General features: G+C 48.8%; 1 protein-coding gene across 3 annotated transcripts in view; it reads right to left on the reverse strand.

The window, feature by feature from the left end:
* Positions 1 to 18,862, reverse strand: part of LOC144722081 (unconventional myosin-Va-like) — a 114,754-nt gene extending 95,892 nt beyond the window's left edge. For all 3 annotated transcript variants that reach the window (XM_078600206.1, XM_078600205.1, XM_078600204.1), the window contains exon 1: positions 18,060 to 18,862. In XM_078600206.1, coding sequence (XP_078456332.1) covers positions 18,060 to 18,086 — 27 coding nt within the window. In that variant the 5' untranslated portion in view covers positions 18,087 to 18,862. The remainder of the gene's footprint in view (positions 1 to 18,059) is intronic.
* Positions 18,863 to 24,453: the final 5,591 nt, after the last annotated feature.

Here is a 24,453-nt window from a genome sequence, read left to right on the forward strand (position 1 = left end):
CGAAGGTATACCTTCAGCGAGTGCGAAGGTATACCTTGAACTATCATTACTCATTGCCCCCCTACCTGAAAATCCTGGCTCCGCCATTGCCCACTGAGCTATAGAACTATTTTTCAGAAGTGACCTGGCTATCACAAATAATAGCGCAATGAAGTGGCTAAACGTGTGGAAATGTATCGCAGCCAAATACTCTAAACGCATTTTTCTAACCGTGGAGGGAAAAATCGGAGGACCCGGAGAAAAATCCACACGACCGCAAGGAAAAAAGAGACATGCAGACTGCAAATATACAGGTGTCATGGTTGGGATCGAACCCACATCCTCCTGTATACCAGGAGAGGGAGTTAACATCTTGCCACCAATGCACCCCCATCAGAGTACAGCCATACCGTGGGTTTTATTATCAACTAATTGGTGACTAAAACCATCAGAAGTTGCCATGGCAGAGGACCCAAATCACTGTTGCAAAGGTTGTGGATTCACATCCCGGTTGGAGGTAACTCAGCCCTTCCTCCCTCGAGGGTCGGTAACATTACAACCAATTTGTAATAAGTCAACAGTGGTTAACGCTACAGAGTCGACCGGCTTCCCGCTGCAGCAATGTGGGGATTCACTGTTTCTGGGGCTGTGTCAAACGATATCGACATCACCCACGCTCGCGGAGAACGAATGCACGTCGGCACTGGCTGACGCACCGTATCATCGTCATCATGATTACGATGACGAGAAACTCGGAGGCGACAAAGGCCGCGTTGCGCCCACCGCAGCGTCCACGTGGTCGCCGTGTTGCAAGGAGGAGGCCTCCTGCAAGGCCAGGCCGGCGTCGCAGCAGAACCGACGGAGCCCTGAGAGCCCCTCGGCCGGATGGCCGCACGGTGCCGCGACAGAGACGGTCGAAATCCGCTCTTCGCCCCGATGGATACGGATGAGGCGCAACGTGGCCAAACGGACGGGTACATCTTTGAACGTGACCGACGGATGTTCGATTCCCTCTCACGGCCAACACCAGTGATCAACAACACCAGTGATCAACAACACCAGTGATCAACAACACCAGTGATCAACAACACCAGTGATCAACAACACCAGTGGTCAACAACACCAGTGATCAACAACACCAGTGATCAACAACACCAGTGATCAACAACACCAGTGATCAACAACACCAGTGATCAACAACACCAGTGATCAACAACACCAGTGATCAACAACACCAGTGATCAACAACACCAGTGATCAACAACACCAGTGGTCAACAACACCAGTGATCAACAACACCAGTGACGAATAGCTGAACCGTTCCATGAGCCTCCTCCCCTCGGTCAACTCAGTCTCAAATGAGTACCTGGTGCGGTGTGTGAACATCGCCACTGGGGAGACAAAGGCGGCCGGGCGTGGTGTTGGCCACCTACCCCCTCGTGTGCCGTCCAGGCCTTCATAGGTCCTACTCGCTAACAGCACCTGCCCCAACAGTCTAAGGCTATATGGGGGATCTTTGTCTTTGTAACTCCAAACCGTGAGACACGAGGCCCTGTTCGCAGCAGTTTAACACCGGTGACGCATGGGGGGGGGGGGAGCCAAATGTGTACACAAATCATCCCAACGTGAGATCGCACCGCGAGTGAACGAGCGCGGAGAGCGTTCACGCTCGCAGTGCTGTTGAGTAAATTCGTGCCGTACCAAAGTGCCATTTATCAGACGTGTGGCTACCGTGAGCGGCTCGCCTTAATGTGGCAAGGGCCAATTGAGGTGTCAACAGAAGTGGCACACGTTATCGCGAGCGTCTGCCCCAATGTGCGCTTGCCGTGTAGTTGTGCAAAACAGAAGAGCTTCATTAGGTTACAATTACAATAATGATGAGAATGTATGCGTGGTGAAACCCTGCGATGTTCTTTCCATTGCCTTGCGTTTTCCTGCATCCACCGCCCCATTTTTTCTTGTTAGGTTTCCACAAAATCCCCATTGGCACAGGCTACATGTTGCTGCTTACAAGCATCCACCTAACAAACGTCTTTAACCCCGTGCATGAATCCGTTCAAAATTCCTTCCCTGCCACACATTTTCCGCCTCTTTCACGAACTGGGACATTTGTCAAAGCCACGACATCCGCTCCGACGTGGCATGTTGCTGTGCAGCCGTCACGCTCCCCATGTTGTTGCCGCCGTGGCGAGATGGTAACTACCTCGCCTGGTGTGCAGGATGTCGTGGGTTCTATCCCGACCCTGATGCCTGTTGTATTTTTGGAGTTTTGTTCTCCCCGTGGTTGTGTGGATTTCTCTCCGGGTGCTCCGTTTTTTTCCTCCACATTTAGAATCAACATCACGCGTTTAAAGTATTTGGCTGATATTGATTTCCACGTGATGATAAGCCACTTTTGAAAAAGAGCGACATAGCTCAGTGGGACTTATCTGGTAAAATTGAAATAGTTTAGTTTCTTTAAAAAAAAGTTTCTAGTTTTATCGCCCAGCTTCTCTTACTCAAATATTCCTTGAATCTCGACGCGCGTTATGCAAGGTTCTGTCGCTTCAGACGTCTCCAGAAAGTTTCACACTCTTTAGAGCCAATGCTACAATAGCCTTCATGATCACAGCTTTTAAAACGTTTAGCTTGCATGCGTGCCAATTCAGCGATTCACCGTGTGAAGGGTGGAAAGGAAAAGTGAAGTGTAAGACGCAGTGTGATTTAATTAACCGCCCCATTGGTGGCATGTACTTTAAATAAAGTGGACGGCAATGGTGCAGGTTCACGATGAGTTCAACTTCACGAAGCCGTTCACCCATTCCGAGGTACGTCGCCGGGGGTAATTGTGACCCTTGCAACCGCCTTCTGTGACAACAGAGCAAAGGACACCTTGACTAGTCTGTGTGAAACAGGCCGGGGCACGCACGCTGTCCACGCCGCCACTCTCATTGCAAATTCAAAATCCACATCCTTTTGCTTACCCAGGTGAGACACTGGAGGCCTGCATCACTGCACGCCGCACTGTGCTGATACAAGGCGATGTGGACAATCGGTTTTACAACACACGGAAGCGAGTTTTCAGACTTGTCGTTTAAAGCTACAAATCGTTGGCCTGTGATGTCACGGCGTCTTTGAGACCCACTTTACACAGCCGATGACGAGCTTTGGTTCTTCAACTCAGATATGACCCACGCTATCCGGTCTTAACTGTGGCATCCCGGCTACCAGGCACCGAATCCGTACCTTCGTCAACAGCACAAGACTTCTTCAACTCATTTCTATAATGAAATGTGGCTTGCGTTGTCCGTGTTGTTTTCTCGTGCCCACCCTTTCGCCCCTCCTCCATGACCCCAGCATAATAGAGGTGATCGTGTGTGTTCTTGTACAAGACAGTGGTGGCGCAGCGGTCAACACGCTACGCTACGAACCTGGCGACCCAGATTCGATTCCCGCTCAAGGTCAACACCAGTGACAATTATCTGAACCTCCCCTGGGTCGACTCAGCTTCAAACGAGTACTTGGTGCATTGTGTAAACATCGTCACTGGGGAGACAAAGGCGGCCTGGCGTGGTTCTGGCCACCCACCCCCTCGTGTACCGTGCTGGCCTTCATAGGTGCTCGCTAACAGCACTTGCCCCAACAGTCTGTATATACGGGGAATTTTTCGTCTTTGTGTTCCTGTACAAGGTAGCGGTAGCGCAAAGGTTACCGCACTGCGCTACGAACCCAGTGACCCCCCAGGTTCAATTCCTGCTCACGGTCAACAGCAGTGACGATAACCAGAATCGGTCCTGGGCCTCCTCTAGGTCGATTCCGTCTCAAATGAGCACCTGTTGTCGGTGTAAACATCGCCACTAGGGAGACAAAGACGGCCGGGCGTGGTGCTTGCCACCTCCCCCCCCCCCCCCCGTGTGCCGTGTCGGCCTTCATAGGCCCTCGCCAACAGCACTTGCTCTGACAGCCTGTTAAAGGCTATACGGGGGATCTTGGTCTTTGTTCCTGTACGAGTCTGTGCCAGCCTCGTCGTGTGTCGTGGCAGTGGCGACAACAATCCCTGCAACCTGCACTCAGCCGCTCAATTCGATGCCAAAGGGAGGGACGCGAGACTAGTCCCCGGGCTTTCCCCCAAGTTGACTTTGCCGTACATCGCAACCTGGGCACGGTGTGTAAATAACACCGGGGGCCTCCGCCCTGGAGACAAAAGGTGGCCAAGCGCGATGCTGGCCACAACACCTCTTCGTGTGCCATGCCAACCCTCAAGTAAGGGCTTGCTAACAGCACTTCAACGCCTGCTGCCTGGCGGTACGGCCGTGGTGTATGACCGCAATGCAGAGTCAACTTTATGACAGAGGTTGAGAAACAGTGTTGGCAGCGATGGAGAAACCTTACCGCCCCCTTATCAAAAATAAGTCATTTGCAGATAGCGCGCCGGGGAGTGGTGCACAAGCAGAAATAACAAACAAAAGACACGCGTCAATAACACTGTGGCCTTGAATAATTGTTAAAAAAATATCGAATATGTGACGTTTTAGGCAATGACCCTTCTAACCAGCCCACCAGTATCTTAACAAAGGGTTAACATCGGACGACTGCCGCTGGACCACTACAAACCATCCCTTTTTTCACAATGTAGTCTTTCCATTCACCATCAGCTTAAAAAAATTCCTCCAAGCACAATTCCCCCCCTTGCCTTGGCACGAACAGAGGCGTCACTACCAAAACATTATCTTACGTTCGTTTGCAAGACAGTCTTCAGGACGAGGGGTGTTGGTGATGCCCTGTCCGCCCGGGCACGCGCGCCCTACGTCTCTGGAGGAAGGCTGCTGTTCCCTCATAACCAGGTCCTCAGAAAAAAGCAGCGCACGCCCAGCAACTCGACACCTCACAAACATCACGGATCAGCAGTCTGCGGGGAAGCACGGATAACATCGACAGAGCGCCTCCCCGGAGAGACCGCATACAGATCAGAGGAAAATAATTACACCGCACGGCGCTGCTGCATCGCTTTATATGTTGTGTTCCCCCACTCCTGATTTTGACCCTGTAAAGCCTTCGACAGCAACTCTGCTGCTGATGCTGCAGGGAGGCCACGGAGACGGAGAAAATCGGCGAGTCAGTCGAAGGCCAAAGCCGTTCCCAAACGGGCGGCCCCAAGGCCACTCGAGTTCTACCGAAAGAGAATTTCACGCAACGCTGCAGCGAATGACCTCGTGCCGTCTGGAGAGCGGGGGGTGACCTAATCACAACACGTGTTTATACCGTCCTTTAATTGCCCAGCAAAGCCGAGCCTCGGGACTCTTTTCGCAGGAGGACCCTGCAGGCAAATGCTTGACCTACTTCGTACAGTGAGTGTTTGGCACCCGGAGAAAACCCACACGCAAAAAGGGCGGGCGGACACCAAAGAATCCACGTAGGTTTTCGCGGCCAATATCCATCCATCCATTATATAAGTTTTATGGCTGTCCGCCTGATGATGCTCGTTGTAATTACTGGCGAAACGTCGTATTCAGATTGTATCTGTTGTGGATTTGCTCTCCAACACAATGGTGTAGTGCTGTACTAGTAACGAATTGGCCACGTTCTGTTTACGTGCCGAAACTTACTAATTGGCTGTGTCGGGTGGTGGCGGGTTTAACGACACATTTATATTGACGCGATCTAACCCAACAAATCTCTATTATGGACCAAATAATCCATTGCCATACCGCTAGTGCCGGGACACGTCGCAGCCCAAGCCGACAACACCCCCCCTATTCCTGGGCAGTCTCCCACTAAAGTGATGACCAGGCCCCAAAGTCTCGCCGAGCTTCCCATGATCTGACAAGATCACAGAATAGCACTTAATAATTCAGAAGTGTATTTGATTTGCCTAGGGAAGGCTTTCCTGAGTCTCAAGACTCTTCTACAAGAAGGCACTGCACTGGGATGTTTGGCCAATTCCATGTGCGAGTGTTTGGTTAATGGGGAGGAAACAGGAGGACCCCAGAGCCGATGAGTCTCGACAGCTCAAAGAGTGGCATGCTCACGTCTACAATCAGCACACATTGCTTCTCGTACAGTGCCACTGTATTCTAGCGCACTGCAGGGGTTATGCTAAACAGCGCTGTATTAATAAAAAGGCACGCGTGCTCCCAAAGGCCTTCGTTAAGACCGCCGTTCTGTCGGATGCCCTACGCAACGTAAAAGGGGCAAAGCAACTTGTTTTGCAAGGAAAGCTCGTTGCGTTTCAGGTCCCGTCCAATGTTCACAATTTTCACCACTATTGCCTTAAAATGATGGTGGTGATGATGATTATTGTTAATTATCATCATCATAACATCGCACCAGCAAAGCAAGGGACAAACGCGCGAATAATTGTTGGTTACAATAGAGGTTTTTTGGGGTTAGATCGCGTAAATATATAAATTGTGTCGTTAAAACCCACCACCACCCAACACAGCCAACTAGTAAGGGTTGTCATGTAAACAGAACGTGGCAATTCGTCACTAGTACAGCAGTACAGCACGCCGGTGTGTTGGAGAGCCAAGCCACAACATTTACTCAGATTGTAAATGTTGTGGCTTGGCTCTCCAACACACCGGTGTGTACTGCTGTACTAGTGATGAATTGGCCACGTTCTGTTTACGTGACAACCCTTACTAGTTGTCTGTGTCGGGTGGTGGAGGTTTTTAACGACACATTTATATTTTTACGCGATCTAACCCAAAAAAAACCTCTATTGTGGATGATATTGGTCGCGAAAGCCAACGTGTTAAATTGTTGGGTAACAATCAAATGGCGCTCAGTGGCAGAATGTAAAAAACCCCAAAGCAACAGCCTGTTTCTCACAGCCAGATGTATTGAGCATTGACAATGGCACGGCACATGTTTTTGGCTCGACACAAAAGAGCTCGCAGGTTGCTGGGGCCCCATTGCTCGGAGCGGGTTTGCCCTTCTCACAACGCTGTCTGTCTGGGGCGGCCATCCCTTTCCTTGGCGACATAAACAGAATGGCATCTCTGGCCATGCCCAGCAGCTCTCGGGCACAAAAGCGTGACAGATGTGGACCAAAGTCCCCCCCCCTGCGCTCCTCAAATAAATTACGGAATGAGAGATCGCAAGTCGGGGATTGCTTACGATGGACATTTCTGCCATTAAAATAACCCGACGGGTACCGAGCCAACTTTTTTCACGCGCCTTTCGTGAGTTTTATAGGAGAGCAAAACACGTGGATGTGCCCCCATTTAATTTATCTACACATAGACAGGCAGGCAGATGGTCATGTAAACAAAAACAAAATGCACGATAGGTAAAGCAACATAAATTAAAGTTCTCAACTAAAAAACTAATTCAGCGCAAAGTGATTTAATCAGCTGTCGGAACACGGCAGGAGTCCCGCTCTAGCCGGAGGTGCAAAAGCGCCTTCGAGAGGACATCACTTCTTAAGCCTCGCACGTAAACTCATCGCACGTGCAAGAAGAGCCGCTTTTTCAGTTGTTCATGAAAACTGCGTGCACACTCTCGTGCCCGTGTTGCACGGAGGCTAACGGCGCAAAAACAAAAACTGAACGGAAGGCGACGGAATTTTTTGTTTAGAAAACGATCGAAGCCGAGACGGAGCGAGAACATCTTGCGCTCGATCGAAAAATCGCTCCTCTGAAGCGGGACATCCTATTCAAGCCCCCTCCCTCGCCCTCAGCCCCCCAGCTATGGAACTAAATGAATGGGAAGTGGCTGGGCGCACCTTGACCCCGTGTCACCGCTGCGTTCGCGTCACAGAAGCGCCGAGCCGGCACGGCCGTCACCTGGGCCGTCACCTGGGCCGTCACGTGCGCACGGTCACAGGTCGTCACGCGCACTCGGCCCACCGCCTTGTCGCAACGACACTAAAGTGAAGCTAATCTTATTTTTTATTTCACCAGGTAAGGCCCGACTGAGCTCTGTAGCTCTTTTTCAGAAGCGACCTGGCTATCACAAACGATAGCCCAACGAAGTGGCTTATCACGTGGACATTTATAGCAGGCAAATATCCTAAACGCACGTCGATTCTAAATGTGGGGGGGGAAACCGCAAAAGACACCGAGAAAAATCCACGTGACCACGGAGAGAGAGACACCGCAAACTCCAAATATACAGCAGGTGTCACGGTTGCCGTCAAACTTATGAGCTCCTGTATACCAGGCGACGTCGTTCACAGCTCGCCACCAACGCAGGCGGTGAACTTGTACATAACAGCAGACGGATATGAGCACGATTCATATAAGCACGGTTCTGATAGAAAAAACTGCTTCACGTTATGTGCAGGATAACGTGATAAGCCACTTCGTTGAGCTATCATTTGTGGCCAAGTTGCATCTGAAAAAGAGCTATACAGCTCAGTGGACCTTATCTGATCAAATAAAAACAATGTTTATAGCTTTAACTTCTGATACAAGCGCACTACTTCCATAGCTGTCAACCCACACAGTTTACCTGTATTCGTGTACAGGGAAATCCAATTTTTAGGTCCATATGGCGTGCAGCCGTTTCAACACAGGCAAAAAAAAGTGTTTTTGTCTAATTGTTTGTGTTTCTCCCTTGTGATGGGACTTGGTAGGATGAACGTTGAGATTTATAAGGAGTACGGGGTGACCAATAAGGTCTGAATTGGTTTGTAAAACTGGTAGGCGCTGATAAGGGGTTGACAGGTTTGTACTTCAGATATGAACACAGCTTGGCCTATCTCCAAAGAGGTGTGCCTAATTACAGCATCTGCTCAATTTAACCACGAGGGCTTTGGTGACAAATAACATTCACGATCAAAGTTATTTTGGGTTAGATCTCGCAGATGTTAACGCGTCACCCCACACAGTCAACTTCGGAAGGCTTCTCACGTGAACAGAACGTGCCAATTCGCTACTACCTCAGCACACCCGTCGCGTGTTCAAGAGCAAATGCACAACATTTACAATCGAGCGCGTTCTGTTCACGTGACGAACCTTACCGATTGCCTGCGTCGGGTTGAGGCGGGTTGTACGACACATTGACACTCGCGCGATCTCTAACCCACCGACAACGCAATCGTGAGTGGCGTCTACTGCTCTGCAAGTCGCAGATGGCAACGTGGGGCGACCGACTCGTTCGACGCACGGCTCAATTCGAGGGCAGTCCAAAAGCCGTGACGGAACCTTGAAGGGGATTTCGGAACCTTGAAGAATTTTTGAACCTTCAGGATTTCGGAACCTTGAAGTATTTCTGAACCTTGAAGAATTTTTGAACCTTCAGGATTTCAAAACTTTGAAGGATTTCAAAACTTTGAAGGATTTCGGAACCTTGAAGGTTTCAGAACCTTGAAGGATTCAGAACCTTGAACGATTTCGGAACCTTGAAGGATTTCAGAACATTGAGGATGTCGGAACCTTGAACGATTTCGATACCTTGAAGGGTTTCGGAACCTTTAAGGATTTCAGACCTAGGCCCACGACCTCACTCGAGTCGCTGTACAGCGACGCACGCCTCTGCCATACCTGTACTGCACAGCTGTCTTGCCTTTCCACTGCTGGATGACGGGCCTCCCTCATTTTGGCTCAGATGCTGCTACGCAGCGCAGCTTGGCCACGGTGGATGAATAATAAATAAATTGCGATGTCTCGCTCCCCGCCCCTAGCAGTGGGGTGAATTTTTCCGGATTCAAGGACGCCGTTGGTTTAAGAAACAGTTATTTTTTGTGTTCTCATTATAACTGCTCTAATTGCATTAAAAAACACCTCTGTCTCTCATTTGTTTAGAGCCTTGTTTGCTCCGTCAGGCTAAGTGCAATGCCAGCAGATGATTTGTGCATCATTAGCGTGCGATATGCATAAACATGAAACAAATATTGAAATTTTTGTATGCAATAAGTCATCTATAATGAGCCATAACAATCAATATTCATTGATGAACAGATGCATCTTTACACACCCCATATAAACAAGCACGCGCTAATGAAGCGTGGCAGTGTCTATTTCGCAAGGGATGAAGTACAGTACAGAGTATTTGTCATACTCTATCCACTGCTGGATAAAGGCTCCCCCCCCCGCCCCACGCCATAGCCATGCCTAATAATCCAGTGCTGCTCAAATCCATGTCACTCCTGCACGTTAATTGATCTCATCGCTCCATCTTCGTACTGGTCATTTTCCCCAAAACGGCGTTTTCCTCTCCTTTCGCTGCCATTCCATTACCAGTCTCGTCCATGGGCATCCATCAGCCCCAGTGATGTGTCCTGCCAAAGCCATTTTAATTGTCCATATTGTCAATAACTGTACAAAAAAGTTAAATTGGCAAACGGAATACACATTTCCATGCCAAGAATTCTCAATTAAAATATTAAAAACCGCAGCGTATATTTAAAAGCAATAAATAATCGCGGGGTTAATACTGTACGCCGTCGTGAACACACTGTGACCTGGTTAGATTTCCGCACACGCCGAACATCTGTGCCAATCTATGTCCCAACCGATCCTGACCAGCAACCAGCACTGACCAGTGCAGCGAAGGAGGGTCAAACATTACCCGTGACTGGCAAAATGGCTTTAAGAGGGCCTTAATCCATGAGTGGATTGACAAAGAGCTCAACACAGAACACTGTATCAGTACAGGTCACAGCATAGACTTTCCCTGGTCCGTCTAATAAGTATACCGGTGTAGATCACAACGACTATGGTCGGCAGAGAGAGGAATAATTGGAAAAAAGCATACTGAGCATCCATTGCAAAACAAATACCACGCGTATTTTAAAATCGATAACGAAACTACGGTTGTACAGGCATGCTCGCTAAATTCCTTAGAAGGCTATCTGCATACTCGGCAGTACATTCACATTTGAATGGGGAGTCTTTTTGAGAGGCAAGCAGTTACACGCTTGGATGCCGGTCAAGTACGCAGTCAGCAGCAATATTATTGGCAAGCTTTTAAAATAGTAGTAGTCGTAATAACAACAACAACAACAAGCACCGCAGTGTGTAGAGGCACCTTCACAGGCACGACACTCATCCTTACCCCAGCACAGTTTGAGTTTACATGATAAGTATTCAGTTTTCTTGGTTCATTCGGTAAAGTCACGTGACTTTACCGAAAGAACCAAGAATATGAATCCCTGCAGTCACGAAAGCTTTAAATCGAAAAAAAAAGTATTCAGTTCCCATTGAGGTTAAGTCTTACCACTGTTTTGCAGATGTGAATGTTATGGGTTTTAAAAAAAAATGTTGAAGGCATCGAAGGCATGCGACTGAATACAGCACCCTGCTGTAATACAGCATTTTACTGTTTTAGTTAATATACTTTGGCATTTTCATAACATTAATTCATTCGTGTTGCTTTCCACGGTTAGGATTACAGATTGTCGCTTTGAAAGGAGCAACGTATTGCTCTATTGCCCCTGGAAATGTTATGTCCATCCAACTGCAGACGTCCGATGACAAAAAAATGCCACGCTCCTAGGTCAGTCACTACAAAGACTTCCCACACAGCTCAGCAACAATGCCAGTGCCCAGGTGTGTATAACGTTCGGGCAAGAATGGCAACAAAGTGCTTTCAAAAAGAATGCGTCTTTAATTAGCCTTTTGCTCCATACCAGAACGATTATCACGTGGGTAACATTTGTGTGCAAATTGGTGAAAGCTCACACATGCCTGTCAGACACGTGTAAATATAGCCTACGAGGATTCCCCACACACAAAGCACGGGTACCTTTTAAATCGACTGGCTTACCAGCTTGCTCAAAAAATAAAATATTCCCGCATACGCCTTTACAAGAACCTTTAAGTATTCAGAGGTGCTCAGTTACAGCCCTTGGCAAGTTGTGTGCAGGCCCCCAGGCTTCGCAGAGCCGGCTCAAAACGGGGAGAATCCCTGTGCAGACCGGAAGGAGGGACTTCAGACATCCAGAGAGGGTTACACGCGGAAGGTCAACGGAGCACGGTCACGCAGCACGGCTGCACGCAGCGTTGGCTCCTGGGGCCACATGCGGCAATAAGTGGGTCGCTGTGAAGAACAAAACACGGGAACAGAGGAGGACGGTGTGGTAGCAACAAGAGATGCAGGGAGATAACGCGCACACTGAGAGACACACGGAGAGACACACGTTACGCAGAAAGACACAGGGTGAAGTATGTAAAGACACAGATAGACAGACAGTTAGAAGACACACACACACACACACGGGGGGGAGGGGTCACAGAGACAGGAGGTACACGAAGACATTCACATGGACACAGCAGAGAGAGAGAGAGAGAAGCAGATACTTCTAGAGAAACACAGAAACAGTGAGGCAAAGAGAGATGGACAGGGAGAGTGATGCAGAGATAGTAAGGCGGACACACACACACACAGACAGAAACACGGACAGAGGCTGACACAGCAGCACAGAGAAACCTCTCATCCCACAAAAACACAACCAGGCTTCATCCTCCCGACAACCTCAACTCCGCTATCCATTTCCAGCCCCGAGTACAAAGTCAGGATCTCATAGGGCATCCGACTTTGTACTGAAACGTGCGGTAAATATTAATACACTACTGTATATAAACATCACCAATGTCAAAATATTTTCGTTTTTTTATTGATTATATTGCGGTTACTCTACAGCACTTCTGTCAATGAAATGTCACAGGTCTGGTCCCTAACCTGGGCAACGCCACACTGGCAGCGAGGTTCGTGCGGATTAAAAAGTGGGCCCAGATGCGCCGTGCTGATCAAAGCTCATCTCCCTCTGGCAGTCGTGAGTCGCCACTGGAAATTCGACGTTCCGATGGCAGGGGCACATTCCATCCACAGAAAATGACTCGTTGGGGACTTCCCACCGAGTGGCAAAGCCTCGGGCGAGTGGCGATTGCCGGTGGTAATGACAGGGTTGAGTCTACCACAGCTGGGATTCGAATTAGTCACCGCATCCTTTGCCAGACCTCCTGCTCCCAGGCAGGTTGTATTCTGTCCCTACCTTGTAGAGCGTAACGCCTTTTATCTGTCGCCACGATATCCGGCGCCCTACTCACGTATTGCGACACCAACAGATCTATGATCTATCTCTTTCTCTGTGGATCGGCACTCATGTTTATCCGTAATTTCGTTGAAAACGTGAATGTCAAATGTACTTTATTGATAATTACGGGTCCCATTACCCATAGTGCCTGTGGATAACAGGGAGGACAATGACAGTAAGATATTAGATTAAGCTTATTAATTATAAACGGGTGATGGTGAAGACAACGATGATGACGGTCATGAGACGACCAAATAATTCCCTGAACAGACATCCAAGTAAACCTGCAACGTTGGGCCATCACTGGTATGTGGTTGGAACGTTTGAACCAACTTTGGACAAAGTTGGCACAACATTGTTCTAACTTACTAATGTTTACTGGAATTGGAGCAACAACTCAAGCTGCTCCAGTCTTCCTATTATCCGCGCGTTCATCTTGCTTATATGCCAACCACGGATAACTGAATCTCATCTGCCCCTAATGCACCAAAATGTGTGTTCTGTCTGTCTCTCTCGCAAGACAGACGCATCGTTTCTCGACGGCTTCTCATTCGGTGCCAACGTGTTTGCAACTTTGCCTGCGACCGATTTGTGGCGATGCGAAGTGGCAGCGACGGCTCAGCCCACGGCGGAGTTCCCGGTGTGTTCGAAGAACTGTGTAGTGCTCCACCGGCTTTTGATTTCGCGATTTAAAACATAACAATGTTGGGGGAGAGGGGGGGGACATTTGACAACGGCGATTACAGCACGGAGTGTAGGTGTGGCTTAGACTGGTATGTAGTGGTGGGGAGGGCACGGAATGTGTTTGCATAGCAGGCTCGCATGCTTATTAATGTCAAGTTTTAACTTGCGGATAATGAAACACTTAACTTTTAAAAAAAATTAAACCATTAATTGTTGCGGTAAGTATCAACACACCCAAAAAAGAACCCATGGAGAAACGGCCAGACCGAGACATCTTTTTGGAGTTTGGACTCAACGCACAGGTCAACATGCAAATAAGAAACTTTAACCGCCTGGTTTGCCACTCCACGGTTCGACCCCCCCTCCACGCCGCCGTCCACTCCACCTTCTTCTAGCCCGCAGCGAGAGGGACAGCCCTCGAACAACGTGGAGAGACAGACAGAGACAGAGGCGTGTGTCGGGAAGGGCCAGGGAAGGGCCAGGGAAGGGCCAAGCGATTACAGACCAACACGGGGTAACGAGGATGCTCGCACCCAAAGCGGGCCAGGTGGATGGGCCAAGTAAACAAACAGGGCAGGTGGGAGGGTGGGGGGGGGCAGCAGGTAAAGCGACAGGTGAGCACACACACACAGGTTAGCAGGTAGGTAGTGACGTGTGGGTTGTAATGGAAGAGCACACAGACAGGCAAGCAGATAGGCAGTCAGGCTGAGACTCAAGCAGATAGGCAGTCAGGCTGAGACTCAAGCAGATAGGCAGTCAGGCTGAGACTCAAGCAGATAGGCAGTCAGGCTGAGACTCAAGCAGATAGGCAGTCAGGCTGAGACTCAAGCAGATAGGCAGTCAGGCTGAGACTCAAGCAGATAGGCAGTCAGGCTGACACACAAGCAGGTAGGCAGTCAGGCTGAGACTCAAGCAGATAGGCAGTCAGGCTGAGACTCAAGCAGGTAGGCAGTCAGGCTGAGACTCAAGCAGATAGGCAGTCAGGCTGAGACTCAAGCAGATAGGCAGTCAGGCTGAGACTCAAGCAGATAGGCAGTCAGGCTGAGACTCAAGCAGATAGGCAGTCAGGCTGAGACTCAAGCAGATAGGCAGTCAGGCTGAGACTCAAGCAGATAGGCAGTCAGGCTGAGACTCAAGCAGATAGGCAGTCAGGCTGACACACAAGCAGGTAGGCAGTCAGGCTGAGACTCAAGCAGATAGGCAGTCAGGCTGAGACTCAAGCAGGTAGGCAGTCAGGCTGAGACTCAAGCAGATAGGCAGTCAGGCTGAGACTCAAGCAGATAGGCAGTCAGGCTGAGACTCAAGCAGATAGGCAGTCAGGCTGAGACTCAAGCAGATAGGCAGTCAGGCTGAGACTCAAGCAGATAGGCAGTCAGGCTGACACACAAGCAGGTAGGCAGTCAGGCTGAGACTCAAGCAGATAGGCAGTCAGGCTGACACACAAGCAGGTAGGCAGTCAGGCTGAGACTCAAGCAGATAGGCAGTCAGGCTGACACACAAGCAGGTAGGCAGTCAGGCTGAGACTCAAGCAGATAGGCAGTCAGGCTGAGACTCAAGCAGATAGGCAGTCAGGCTGAGACTCAAGCAGATAGGCAGTCAGGCTGAGACTCAAGCAGATAGGCAGTCAGGCTGAGACTCAAGCAGATAGGCAGTCAGGCTGAGACTCAAGCAGGTAGGCAGTCAGGCTGAGACTCAAGCAGATAGGCAGTCAGGCTGAGACTCAAGCAGATAGGCAGTCAGGCTGAGACTCAAGCAGATAGGCAGTCAGGCTGAGACTCAAGCAGATAGGCAGTCAGGCTGAGACTCAAGCAGATAGGCAGTCAGGCTGAGACTCAAGCAGATAGGCAGTCAGGCTGAGACTCAAGCAGATAGGCAGTCAGGCTGAGACTCAAGCAGATAGGCAGTCAGGCTGAGACTCAAGCAGATAGGCAGTCAGGCTGAGACTCAAGCAGATAGGCAGTCAGGCTGAGACTCAAGCAGATAGGCAGTCAGGCTGAGACTCAAGCAGATAGGCAGTCAGGCTGAGACTCAAGCAGATAGGCAGTCAGGCTGACACACAAGCAGGTAGGCAGTCAGGCTGAGACTCAAGCAGATAGGCAGTCAGGCTGAGACTCAAGCAGGTAGGCAGTCAGGCTGAGACTCAAGCAGATAGGCAGTCAGGCTGAGACTCAAGCAGATAGGCAGTCAGGCTGAGACTCAAGCAGATAGGCAGTCAGGCTGAGACTCAAGCAGATAGGCAGTCAGGCTGAGACTCAAGCAGATAGGCAGTCAGGCTGAGACTCAAGCAGATAGGCAGTCAGGCTGAGACTCAAGCAGATAGGCAGTCAGGCTGACACACAAGCAGGTAGGCAGTCAGGCTGAGACTCAAGCAGATAGGCAGTCAGGCTGAGACTCAAGCAGGTAGGCAGTCAGGCTGAGACTCAAGCAGATAGGCAGTCAGGCTGAGACTCAAGCAGATAGGCAGTCAGGCTGAGACTCAAGCAGATAGGCAGTCAGGCTGAGACTCAAGCAGATAGGCAGTCAGGCTGAGACTCAAGCAGATAGGCAGTCAGGCTGACACACAAGCAGGTAGGCAGTCAGGCTGAGACTCAAGCAGATAGGCAGTCAGGCTGACACACAAGCAGGTAGGCAGTCAGGCTGAGACTCAAGCAGATAGGCAGTCAGGCTGACACACAAGCAGGTAGGCAGTCAGGCTGAGACTCAAGCAGATAGGCAGTCAGGCTGAGACTCAAGCAGATAGGCAGTCAGGCTGAGACTCAAGCAGATAGGCAGTCAGGCTGAGACTCAAGCAGATAGGCAGTCAGGCTGAGACTCAAGCAGATAGGCAGTCAGGCTGAGACTCAAGCAGGTAGGCAGTCAGGCTGAGACTCAAGCAGATAGGCAGTCAGGCTGAGACTCAAGCAGATAGGCAGTCAGGCTGAGACTCAAGCAGGTAGGCAGTCAGGCTGAGACTCAAGCAGATAGGCAGTCAGGCTGAGACACAAGCAGATAGGCAGTCAGGCTGAGACTCAAGCAGGTAGGCAGTCAGGCTGAGACTCAAGCAGGTAGGCAGTCAGGCTGAGACACAAGCAGATAGGCAGTCAGGCTGAGACTCAAGCAGGTAGGCAGTCAGGCTGAGACTCAAGCAGATAGGCAGTCAGGCTGAGACTCAAGCAGATAGGCAGTCAGGCTGAGACTCAAGCGGGGAGGTAGGGAGGCAGGCAGTCACGTGTGGTCTGTAATGGTATAGAACAGGCGGCCAGGGAAGAAGGTGATGTATATACAGTAGGTATGTTGAACTTCTTTCGCACCGTACGTAGATAATCGGAGGTGTGTGGGAGGGAGGGTGTAAGCATCCCTTGAAACGAGGCAGGGCCAGGAGTGTGCACAGAGATAAATAATCTACCAGCAGGTATACAGTCGTGATGCTGCCTCCAATTAGCACCCTGACTCAAGCATCTTCTTACGTGTTCTAAACACCAATTAACAACACGTCACATACACACAACGTGTGGAGAACACACATGGATATAAATGTGCATCATGTGCTCAGAACGTAAAATATTCCTGCACTACTTACAGAATGCACGCACAATCAGCACTGCAGAATATACCGCACAGAGAGTAAATACAAACATGTACAGGGCGTATGCTTGTACACAAACACGTCATCATTGCAGTGACATCAAGTACACGCAGTACACAAATTACGAAACGCAGATAACACAGTACACACACACACTACTGATTATTATGTAACATACACAGAACATAATGATGTACGTGTACTTAATGTACATGACACACAACCCAGGTACATAGCACACGGCACGCTACTGCGTGCAGTACACACAGTACACACAGTACACACGTACAGTACACACAGTACACACGCACAGTACAGTGCACACACACAGTACACACGTACAGTACACACAGTGCACACAGTACACACGTACAGTACACACAGTGCACACAGTACACACGTACAGTACACACAGTGCACGCAGTGCACACAGCACACGCAGTACACACATCACACAGTACACACGTGACACAGACTACATATCACACACAGTACACGCATCACACACTGTACACAGTACACACACTGTACACAGTACACACATCACACAGTACACACATCACACACTGTACACAGTACACACACATGACACACCACACAGGTGACACCACACAGGTGACACACCACACACATGACACACCACACACATGACACACCACAGAGATGACACACCACACACATGACACACCACACACATGACACACCACACACGTGACACACCACACACATGACACACCACAGAGATGACACATCACACAGATGACACACCACACACATGACACACCACACACATGACACACCACACACATGACACACCACACAGATGACACATCACACAGATTACACATCACACACATGACACCGCCTCACCTTGCAGTAGAGCTCCGTGGTGGACATCGTCACCGGGGCATGGGGCGAAAGCCAAGTGCAGAACGCTGCACCACTCCTCCACTGCCCTGCACCACGCTAACCTCCACTACTCACCCACACTAACCTCCACTACACTCACCCACAGGGTACACCACGCTAACCCCCACTGCACTGAACCACACTAACCTCCACTACACTCACCCACACTAACCTCCACTACACTCACCCACAGGGTGCACCACGCTAACCTCCACTACACTCACCCACAGGGTACACCACGCTAACCCCCACTACACTCACCCACACTAACCCCCACCACACTGACCCACAGCGTACACCACGCTAACTGACACCACACCGACCCACACTGACCCACACTGCTCTGTGCATGCGGCAGCACCGAAGCCACACAGAGCCTCACCGCAGTGCCCTGACCACAACTACCCTCGCTCGCGGCCCGTCTGTGTCAATGAATGGAGCAGCATCAACGCTGCTGCGTCTTCCGCTTTCGTTATTTTACGCCGATCACCGCTTCTTGCTTCTTGCTGCTGATGATGATGCTGATGATGACCGTGGGTTTTTTGTGTTTGTTCCGCCGATGATGATTAAGATGACGACGATGAAGCTTAGACCCCCACAAAAAAACCTCTTCCTTATAGGGGGGGGGCGGAGGGGGGTGAGAGCCACGAGGGTGATTTGGAGCGGGAGGAGGAAGGTGGAGGTGGAGAGGAAGGTGGTGGAGGGTGGTGGAGGAAGGTGGAGGGAGGAGGAGGAAGGTGGAGGGGCTACCACGACTCCCCTCACTGCCGGGTTCGGGAGGAGCACCGCGACCCGCCCACTCGGGGCCAGCGCAGCCGGTGAGTTCCTCCCCCTGCTGGTGGTGGTGGTGTAGGTGGTGGTGGTGTAGGTGTAGGAGGTGGTGATGGTGTAGGTGGTGTAGGTGTAGGTGGTGATGGTGTAGGTGGTGGTGGTGTAGGAGGTGGTGGTGGTGTAGGTGGTGGTGGTGTAGGTGTGGGTGGTGTAGGAGGTGGTGTAGGAGGTGGAGTGGGTGGTGGTGGTGTAGGTGGTGTGGGTGGTGGTGGAGGTGGTGGTGGTGTAGGTGGTGATGGTGTAGGTGTGGGTGGTGTAGGTGTGGGTGGTGTAGGAGGTGGTGTAGGAGGTGGAGTGGGTGGTGGTGGTGTAGGTGGTGTGGGTGGTGGTGGAGGTGGTGGTGGTGTAGGTGGTGGTGGTGTAGGTGGTGGTGGTGTAGGAGGTGGTGGTGTAGGAGGTGGTGGTGGTGGTGTAGGTGTGGGTGGTGTAGGAGGTGGTGGTGGTGTAGGAGGGGGGGGAGTTCCATGGACGGGTTACACAGATTATGCGACTTCACCTGCTTTGTTAATTATAAAAAATACCAATTTTTTTTTAATTTTGTTCCCAGGTATTTACATTCGCGGGCGTCAATGTTGTTGCTATTGGCCACACTCATGGGCCCCCTTAGCGTGTCGGTGGTGGACGCCGCCCATGCTTGTAGCTGTATATGGTTGTAGCTGTATATGGCTGTAGTTGTATATGGCTGTAGCTGTATATGGCTGTAGTTGTATATGGCTGTAGCTGTATATGGCTGTAGTTGTATATGGTTGTAGCTGTATATGGCTGTAGCTGTATATGGCTGTAGCTGTATATGGCTGTAGCTGTATATGGTTGTAGCTGTATATGGCTGTAGCTGTATATGGCTGTAGCTGTATATGCTTGTAGCTGTATGTGGCTGTAGTTGTATATGGTTCTAGCTGTATATGGCTGTAGCTGTATATGGCTGTAGCTGTATATGGCTGTAGTTGTATATGGTTGTAGCTGTATATGGCTGTAGCTGTATATGGCTGTAGCTGTATATGCTTGTAGCTGTATATGGCTGTAGCTGTATATGCTTGTAGCTGTATATGGTTGTAGCTGTAAATGGTTGCCCAGAGTCAGGCTTTGCAGGCTTGCAATGAGCATCGGTGGCTGTGCCGTGCTGATGAGTCCCAATCATAAAAATACACGAACCCGGCCTCCGGTTTGTCTCTCACACCGCCTTGGCCGCTTGCTGACAAGTGGGGTCTCGTTTGCTCAAACGGATCGTTTGTTGAATTGTGATTTAAGGGGTCGTCCATAAATGACGTCACGCACCTGGGGGGGGGGGGGGGTCAGACATTTGTGACGATGTGTGACAACACGTTCTACTTAATTAAACAGACTTTTAATCAATGTTTTCTCCTACAACATCAGAGTGCAGCGCCACATTAAATACGCCCTACAATGACAATAGTTTAACGCGATTTGAAGCATGTTTTATTTTGGGGGGGGGGGGGTGAAGAGCTTTGTGACGTCACATTTGAGGGGGGGGGGCTGACTTTTGTGACGCCGTGTGACGAGGGGGGGGGGTCAAAAATCGTCCAAAATCGCGTAACGTCATTTATGGACGGCCCCTAAGACAATATGAGCCACTGTGAATGGCTTCGAGGAACTGCTGCCGGTTTTTTTTGCGAGTTTCAGGGTTGCCGGGACATGTGGCGGACCGATGTAGAATTTCAGCTGAGAATATTACTCATAATCGAACCACAGAAAAGCGCAACAACAAAAAAATCCAATTGTAAACAAAACGCGAAATGGAATTTCAAAGTCATTGGTAAAAGTGATATCGCGATTATCGTGGAAATTATATCGTGGAAATTATATCGTGAATTATATCGCGGCGAGGCTACGATAAATTCAATAATTTGGTGATAGAACTGCGTTGGCAGCGGTGCACAAGAACAAACAAAAAGATGAACACATTCGTCAATAACAATTGTGACCTTGAAAAGTAAATTGAAATAAAGGCGGTGCTATTGAAAGGTGAATGTTGTTCTGGGGACTGTTTCAGTTGAATAACCCTTCTCCACAAGAGGTTGTTTTGTGGGTTAAAATCGCGTAAATACAAATATGTCGTGAAACCCGCCACCACCCGACAGCCGACTAGTAAGGTCGACTACTGAGTAAGGTTTGTCACGTTTGCTAATTGCCTGTGTCGGGTGGTGGCGGCGGGTTTCACGACACATTTATAATTACGCGATCTAACCCATCAATAAAAACAACCTTTATTACGGTTAATATTGGTCACGAAAGCCCACTATTGCTACTAACGACTACCGAGACGTGTGAGATTGAATAACTCTTGCGGGGCAGGGCTGAGCGGATCGTACCACCCGCAGTGGTACCACGATTGGGAAGAGGTTCCTGGTGAGGGCCGGGGCCGTCACTTGGGCCATCAATGTCGGTGACACGTAGCCTTGAAACATAAATTATGTTGGCGATGCGACTGCTGTAGCGTTGGCAGTGGTGCATAAGCACAATTGACACACACGCACACACAAATACAGCCATTCGTCAGCAACATTGTGGGCATAAAAAGTGAAAAAAATGTACTTCGCGTGAAATGGTGAAACCGAGTGGTCTTCATCGCAAGGCCCGCGGGCCACTGGCCAAGCAACAATACACAAATGGTGACAGCACCCCATCATCATCATCGTGCTGTCAAATCCCAATGGTTTCAGATGCGTGGCGGCCCTCACGCTGATGATGTCTTATCGGGGAAAGTGGCCCACCCTCTGAAAATGACTGAAGAATACTGAGCTAACGTTTCTATTCTGCCGTTGCAGATGAATGCCCCCCCTAAGACAACCAAAAGTGCAAGAAGAAGAGGCATTTTGGTTTTGGAATTCGGTTAAGAAATAAACTCCCCCATCACTACATCGAGAGCTGCAGTGCACGCGGTGAATACGCGACGGAGGGTTCTTAATCATCACAAAAAGAAGATCGTGAAGCAAAGCCTCAAAGAGCCGCGGGTTGCCGGCCACTCCTGCACCTACAACATTGTTGGTGATGACGGGGCCACGGTCAGTGGTCGAGACTAATGACGGAGTGGCAGCCCAAAGGAGGGAACCACGCCCGCGTGGACATCCACTGGCAGGATGAGCCATTCAACACTGCCCATGGGCACGGAAGGATCTCTTTTTATTATTACACACTTTTATTTAACACGATTTTATTTACACGCTTTTATTTAACACGCTTTTATTTAACACGCTTTTATTTTACACGCTTTTATTTTACACGATTTTATTTTACACGCTTTTATTTTACACGCTTTTATTTTACACGCTTTTATTTAACACGCTTTTATTTAACACGCTTTTATTTTACACGCTTTTATTTAACACGCTTTTATTTTACACGCTTTTATTTTACACGCTTTTATTTAACACGCTTTTATTTTACACGCTTTTATTTTACACACTTTTATTTAACTCACTCTGCCTGTTTTTGTCGTTGTTGTATGCTCAAATCTTGTAACTCAATTTTAACCCACTTCCCAATGTGGTATCAACTGCAAGCTTGGTATACTTACGTCATATTGATGACAATACTATATTCTATCATAAAAAAATATTTTTTTAAACATTATTTTTAATATGTTATGTTTCGGCTTGGGTCTAATTATCCACGGTAAGCTGACGTTGGCTGTAAATGACAACGGTCCCTTCCGTTATGGCAAGCTTCGGGGCCACTTCCTGGAGTCGTGGAGTTCTTCCATTACTAGTACGGTACAATTCATTAAAGCGTGTTTAAAAAAAGTTTTTTTAAAATATTACTTATTTGGTTTAAACGTGGCATGACTGTGAGAGACGGCAACGGCTTGGAATGGCCTTCACTCAGCAGTAGATAGACCCTGGCTATTGTTATTTAGTTGTATGGAACTTGATGTCGTGTCGAGAACTCAAGTTCAGGAGCCTTCATCGCGTAATGACACTAGCGCCACCGTGTGGATTAGTGCGGAATTGCCCAAGTCCACTGCTGGTTAAATCTTGCTTTCGTTCAATGTTTCTAATGATTTATTTGCTTCGGAGTACAATATCAAGAAGTGTTACAAGCTTAGCATATCCTTTCGTATGTAACGACACGTGACTTGGTATATCCAGAACGATTAATACTGGTAGGAACCTCCTGGTTACACCAGCCCACATGGAATTATTGCGTCCGTCCGTCGTGCATCCTAAAATGGGAGGGGTGGGGCTGGGTGGAGAGGGGAGGGTGGGGAGGGACTGTATTTCAGAATTTCAAAATATGTTTCAGACATCTCTAATAGATATATATCAGAACGTCAGCAAATGAGCACGATTGGTTATTTTGTAGAATGTGTTCTTGCTGAAGAGACATCTCATTTCATGAAACTCGTGTTGTTTAAAGTTGGGATAATGTTGCTGGAGGCTTGGATTGATTTTCGTAAACCACGAAATGTTGTATAATTATAAATTCGTAACATGTATTTATACATTTTATAGGGATAACTAATGTTATAGGCAAAAGGCGTTGGCTGGTCACGTATCTAAGCAAAGAATAACACAACAGTGACAGTGATACCATCGGGATGTTTCGTTCACGCCACGTCTTACTATTATGATATTACGAGTGAGCCGATGCTGCTGCGTTCCCAGTAATAAAAGTTTATTTACAAGCCATGCTGGACACGCCAAGAACAGTTCTGCTGTACAGGCACAACACACCACATCCATGCATCTCTCTCAAAAATTTTACTCTGCCACTGTGGCTCCCTCAAGAAACACGGCAGCTGGCATATGCTCGTTTTTACCTTCTGGTCAATGCCTCAACAAAATAAAGGCCGTTTTACTACTACTCCAATGAAATCAACTGCCAGTCCTAATTAAAAACAGGCATTGCGAAAAGCCAAATGTGCACCCATTTTAACGGAATGCGATTAGCAAATTCAAATGCTCAAAAGCTCAAGCAGTGAGTTAATAATTTTACGAATGAGGTTGGAGGCACCATCTCCCAACTATTGTCACTAAAGGTAAACGTTTAAATCCATCAGCTCTGCTTAATTTGCAAACTAAGCTGGTCGGATGCTATGTAATCTACCAGTAGATTACAAACAGTTTTTTTCCCACATGGATATAGAGCACAACATTTTATTGAAAACTTGCCATCTAACAATATTTCCATTTGGATTTGTCGAATGAGACATTTAAAACAAGGCTATTTAAACTTTAGGGAGTACAACAAAATCGTGAAATTGGCACCACCCAAGAGGAACAAATAATTCGCTTGAATCTTTTGACACCATTGTCACAACACCCATATTTTTGCCAAAAAAAATGTGCAGGCGGTGGAAAAAAGCAGATCACAAACCTACCGAGGAACATCCATTACTTATTCCTACACTTAATAAATAAGCATACTTGTCTCATTTGTAAGACTGGGGATATTTTAAAACTGTAGCCATCTAAACGAGAGCCTCTCTCCCTATGGTTGTTTCTTTCCAAACGAGAGCCTGCGATCGAATGCGGGCGCAGATAACTTTACCAATTTTCTTGCTCTA

Source organism: Lampetra planeri, chromosome 13 (assembly GCF_965212315.1).
Source record: "Lampetra planeri chromosome 13, kcLamPlan1.2.h2, whole genome shotgun sequence".
Taxonomy (NCBI): Eukaryota; Metazoa; Chordata; class Hyperoartia; order Petromyzontiformes; family Petromyzontidae; genus Lampetra; species Lampetra planeri.